Below are 6,000 nucleotides of genomic sequence, written 5' to 3'. Positions count from 1 at the left end.
AGCTGCATTCATTCCATCTCTACTCTAAACTTTGAAAAGAGATTCTTGTATTTTTGGGGGGGGGGATTAGGAGAAAGAGGCCATCTCATAGAAACATAAATTCTTATGGGGATCTCTCGGGTAGATGCAGGAAGGATGTTTCCCCTGGATGGGGGGGGGGGGGGTTCCAGAATCAGGAGGCACAGTCTCAGAATAAGGGGTGGGCCATTTAGGACTGAGATGAGGAGTTATTTCTTCAGTCGGAGGGTAGTGAATCTTTGGGATTCTCTGCCCCAGAGGCTGCGGCCGCTCAGTCATTGACTATGTTCAAAGCAAACGATGATAGATTAATAGATATTGAAGACAGCAAGAGTTGTGAGGATAGCACAGGAAAATGGAATTAGGTAGATGATCATCCGTGATCTAGTCAAATGACGGAGCAAGTTTAAAGGGCCGAGTGGCCTTCTGCTGCTTGTATTTTCCTTCATTTTCTCATTGATGTAAAGTACGATTCAACTTAAAAATAATTAAAACTTGTGGTGAGATGTGGGAGAGATAAAATACCAGTACAAACATGATGGGGTGAATGGCCTTGATCAGGGCTATACTGTTTTATAATTCTAGAGCCCAAGGCCATAACATTTAACTCACCCTTCTACAGGTAACTGCTGGCTCCAGGACTTTAACCGCAGAAAAGGTGAGCAGATTCATCAATTGTCAGTGCATCTCCGGAATCAGCCACACCCAATGTTTCATCTGCATTGGTGCCTTTCATTATTATTGTTCATTCATCACACCGGCCACCGTGTATGTGGGGAAATTAATCTTTAATTTCTAGAGATTCCAGGAGAATTCTGGAGGGTTACTACCCCCAGTTGTGGTATTATACCTGGTGATAAAGTGTCGTCGTCTCCTCTCCAGAGTCTCCTCGTGGCGAGATCTATCGGACAAGTTACGCCTGAAAGGCGGCAGGGCACAGCCGGTAGTTGCCGGGAGATCCCTCTTCCGGGATCTACCCGGCTCTCCAGGCCTCGCGAGATCTAACGCAATCTCCTGAGCCGTCGCGATCTGAATCAGTATTTTGTAAATCTGCATATTAGAGTGAGACAGCTACTGATCTACCCGAGGCGTTGGGATCTAACCCCTTCGGCTCGGAGACCTCGGCCGAGCGGCGTTCAGTGCTGGTCCGCACAAACGGGGGTGAGATAGAACGGCACTCGTGGGGGTCTCCAAGGGGATCGGAAGCCCCAGGTGCTTGCCCTTTGGGCAGGGTGGCACCCTGGCACAGCTGGTGCCACCTGGGCACCCTGGCACTGGTCCTGCATTTCCCGGTCACGCACCCAGCGCCGACTGTGACATAAGATTCTGCACACAGCACAAACCAATCCAAGTGTGTACTTTTAAAGGATAGGCTTGCAAACCACAAAGGTACAAACAAACAAGAGGTTTATTGGAAAGGTGTTTTCTCACAGGCTGCTAGAATAGGCAAACTGCTGATGACGCCATCAATACATCACGCGATCAAACTCTTTAACAGTGACCTTGTTCTAACTGGGGACGAACATGAATACACAACACCAATCCATTTATATGTCCAAAACACGCAGGCAGATTGTACACACTGCACATTTTGCAGAAGCAATAATGAGCTGCTGATTGCAAACTGGAAATTCTACAATTTGACTAAGATTTTGAATGCAGCATGCAAGACATTTCCCTCGCCTTGACTGTGAAGAAATGTATCTGTCACTTGCGTGAAGAACTGGGATAGTGAGGAGTCGTGGTCAGTGATGATTCAAAGCTCAATGGATGTTGCCACCTTACGGAAGACTAACTTGGAAATGTCTGGTAACGAGGCCGTTAGCTCAGTGAATGCCGTCAATTAGAGACACCCTAAGGACTGGTATCTGCTGTCCTTGTGTGCAGGTGTTATTGTTAAATTGGTCATTGTATGTACTTGGAAAGGTTTGCGGTAAAACAGGGACTTTTTACCCACTGCTTTTTTATTGGTGTGTGGGCAAGGCCAGCATTTGTTGCCCATCCCTAATTGTCCTTGAATTGAGCGTCTTGCTGGGCAATATCAGAGGGAAGTTTTCCACTTTACTGTTACATGTAGGACAGACCCAGGTAAGGGTAGCAGATTGCCTTCCCTTGAAGGAAATTGCTGAAACAGGTGGGTTTTTACACCAATCGATGATAGTTTCACGGCACTGTTACGGCACTGTTACAATTCCAGATATTTTATTTATTAACTAAATTTAACAATTAATTGAATGTAAATTCTACCAGCTGTAGCAGTGAGATTTGAACCCATGTCCTGAGAGCCCTCTGGATTACTAGTCTAACGACATTCCTGGTTATGCCACCAAGCAGCGAATTATAGACCAGTAAGCCTAACATCTATAGTGGGGAAAATGCTTGAATCCATTATCAAGGACTTTATAGCGGAACATTTAGAAAGCAGTGGCAGGATCAGTCAGAGTCAGCATGGATTTATGATGGGAAAATCATGCTTGACAAATCTGTTGGAATTCTTTGAAGAGGTAACCAGTACAGTTGACAAGGGAGAGCCAGTCGATGTGGCATATTTGGACTTTCAGAAGGCGTTTGACAAAGTCCCGCATAAGAGATTATTGTGCAAAATTAAAGCTCATGGGATTGGGGGAAATGTACTGAGGTGGATAGAAAACTGGTTGGCAGAGAGGAAACAAAGTGTAGGAATTAATGGATCCTTTTCAAATTGGCAGGCAGTAACCAGTGGGGTACCACAGGGATCGGTGCTGGGACCCCAGCTATTCACAATATATATCAATGATTTGGATGAAGGAACAAAATGTAACATATCAAAGTTTGCAGATGATACCAAATTAGGTGGGAGGGTGAATGGTGACGAGGATGCAGGAATCCTACAGCAAGATCTGGACAGGTTGGGCGAGTGGGCAAATCAATGGCAGGTGCAGTATAATTTGGATAAGTGTGAGGTTATTCACTTTGGAAGCAAAAACAGGAAAGCAGATTACTACCTGAATGGTTGTAAATTGGGAGAGGGGAGTGTGCAGCGGGACCTGGGTGTCCTTGTGCACCAGTCGCTGAAGGTAAACATGGAGGTGCAGCAGGTGGTAAAGAAGGCTAGTGGTATGTTGGCCTTCATTGCGAGAGGTTTCGAGTATAGAAGCAGGGATGTGTTGCTGCAATTGTACAGGGCCTTGGTGAGGCCACACCTGGAATATTGTGGGCCGTTTTGGTCTCTTTCTGTGAGGAAGGATGTTCTTGCTCTCGAGGGAGAGCAGCGAAGGTTTACCAGACTGATTCCTGGGATGGCGGGACTGTCATATGAGGAGAGATTGACTAGGTTGTGATTGTTCTCGCTGGAGTTCAGAAGAATGAGAGGGGATCTCATATAAAATTCTAACAGGACTAGACAGGGTAGATGCGGGGAAGATGTTACCAATGATGGGTGTGTCCAGAACCAGGGGTCACAGTCTGAGGATTCTGGGTAAACCATTTCGGACAGATATGAGGAGACATTTCTTCACCAAAGAGTGGTGAGCCTGTGGAATTCATTACCACAGGAAGTAGTTGATGCTAAAACTTTGAATATATTCAAGAGGCGGCTGGATAGAGCACTTGGGGAGAATGGGATCAAAGGCTATGGGGAGAAAGCAGGATTAGACTATTGAGTTGGATAATCAGCCATGATCGTGATGAATGGCGGAGCAGGCTCGAAGGGCCAAAAGGCCTCCTCCTGCCCCTATCTTCTATGCATCTATGTATCTCCCCACCCATGGTGATAGAAGGGCCTCCATGCCCAGGACCGAGACAGCATGGAATCCCGGTTTCTCTACTGCAATGCAAGCTGGGCAAAGAGGCCTCCCCATTCCAGCAAAGCCGTTTTTGTTTTCCACGAAAGCCCGCTCCTGCCTCTCACTGACCCAACCTACACCGACCCCACGTGAACCCGGGGCCCTGGGACAGAAACAAAGGGGGAACCCCAATGATGCCGATTCAATGGAAGTTCCTGCTTCAGCAGATTTGCAAAAGGCTGCGCAATCTGTGTTTTTAAACTGCAAAAGGTGCATTGAAGACCGACCAAAATTCATAATATGAGAGTGTCTGTGGTTTCAGGTGGCCTCTTGGATAATTTACCACCCAAGCTACTTGAGTCCTTCAACAAGTGCCTGTTTTTTGCAAGTGTCTGTTTGGTTGGGTGTGTCCGTATCTGTCAGCTTCACTTTGCTCTTTCATATATATATATATATAAATATATATTTTTGTGCATTCAAAACTTTGAATGAAAGGACCTTGAGGGTATATCTGTGCGTCGCTAGGATTCCTGCAGTAACTGTATATTACTTTCGCAAAGCAGAATGGGTCTCATTTCATCTGTTCTCCTGCTGTGTAAAGAGAAACTTGACTATCTAAATTGTTAAGAGTTCCCCAATAAGCGTTACATTCAAATTTAAAACCGCAAGGGCGGGTACCTTCAGCGATTGCTTTCTCTTTGCCGTGGGACTCCGACTCCTTTTTGTGTTTGGGTGTGTGAGATGAGCCAGGTCTGCCTCTGCTTCGGGACGCCTTCACTGAAAGGGGGGGGGAAAAAAACGATTTTAGCAACTTTATCGTTGACTTGTCCAGCACAGAAGGTGACCGTTCGGCCCATCACGTCTGTGCTGGCTCTTTGGAAGAGCCAGTTCCGCTCCCTCTGCCCATCCATTCCCACAGCCCAGTATATTGTCCCTTTTTCATATTTACCCAATTCCCTTTGGGAAATTGCTATCGAATCAGATTTCACCGTGCCTTCAGCAGCCCATCCAGATCATCTTTAATCACAACGTGACAAAATGTCTCCTCTGGTTCCTTCTCTATTAAATCTGTGTCCCTCGTGTTACTCACCCTCCTGCCTGTGGAAACACTTTTTCCTGAACACCTTTCTTATATCTAACCTTCTGCGGGCTGAGAACACCCCAGTTCTCCAGTCTCAACACTTCACTGAATTTCCTCATTCCTGGAAGCAGTAACTCTTCCTCAGCACTCACTTCAAAACTTTGACAGCTCTCCTAAAGTGTGGCGTCCAGAATTGTTCACAATACCCCAGCCGAGGTCTAACACCCGGTGTTTCCTAAAGGTTTAGGAAATGGTCCTTAGTTTTAGTTCCCTATGCTTCAGTTTATAAATTCCAAGATTTTTGTCGCTTCCCTTAACGATCCTGTCCTGCCACCTTCATCAATCCTAATCGCCAAATATTCCCACACCACAAGATTAATGATTACCCTGAAATCAGACCAAAGTTTATTTTAATTTATATCAATTTATACAGTCAAATAGGATGTCTTAGATAAAACCACCAATTTAGTACCCCACTGATCACTTTCATACTCGGGCCTCCATACGGGTTGATTGTGGACAGACTAGTGCAAATATTTGGAGTACACGCTAGTGAGGAGAATTTTGCCACAATCCAGGAAACTGTGGGCACGCTGACTCGCAATTCACACCGACTCACTCACTTCACACCGACTCGCGATTCACACAGACTTGCAATGAGTTGCAATTCAGGCAGACTCGCAATGCGTCGTAATTCAGGCTGACTCGCAGTTCGCACCGGCTCGCAATGCGCACCGGCTCGCAATGCGCACCGGCTCGCAATGCGCACCGACTCGCAATGCGCACCGACTCGCAATGCGCACCGACTCGCAATGCGCACCGACTCGCAATGCGCACCGACTCGCAATGTAGAAAACATGGCGGCCCAACAAGATCCCACAAAGAGCAAATATGATTATCATTTTGTAATATTCTTCAGGACACAGTGGGGGGGGGGGAGGGATCATCCCTGTTCTTCTTCAATAACACTACCCTGGGAGCTCTTGCATCTCCCTCACCTGACCTCACTATAAGACCTTATCAAAAAAAAAGGCACCTCCAGTGGAAGCGGATTCAAAAGTAACTTTGAAAAGAAATTGGATAAATACTTGAAGGGGAAAGATTATGAGGGCTTTGCGGAAAGAGTACGGGTAATTA

At 46.3% G+C, this 6,000-nt stretch overlaps 1 protein-coding gene across 5 annotated transcripts in view; it reads right to left on the bottom strand.

Moving 5' to 3' along the window:
- col14a1a (collagen, type XIV, alpha 1a) overlaps window positions 1-6,000 on the bottom strand; it is a 260,160-nt gene that overhangs the window by 216,808 nt on the left and 37,352 nt on the right. For all 5 annotated transcript variants that reach the window (XM_072466912.1, XM_072466913.1, XM_072466910.1 and 2 more), the window contains exon 5: window positions 4,461-4,559. In XM_072466912.1, the coding sequence (XP_072323013.1) occupies window positions 4,461-4,559 (99 nt within the window). The remainder of the gene's footprint in view (window positions 1-4,460; window positions 4,560-6,000) is intronic.

Source organism: Scyliorhinus torazame, chromosome 11 (assembly GCF_047496885.1).
Source record: "Scyliorhinus torazame isolate Kashiwa2021f chromosome 11, sScyTor2.1, whole genome shotgun sequence".
NCBI lineage: Eukaryota > Metazoa > Chordata > Chondrichthyes > Carcharhiniformes > Scyliorhinidae > Scyliorhinus > Scyliorhinus torazame.
Note: the sequence above shows the minus strand (reverse complement) of the source record. Positions and strands in the feature narration are given on the sequence as shown.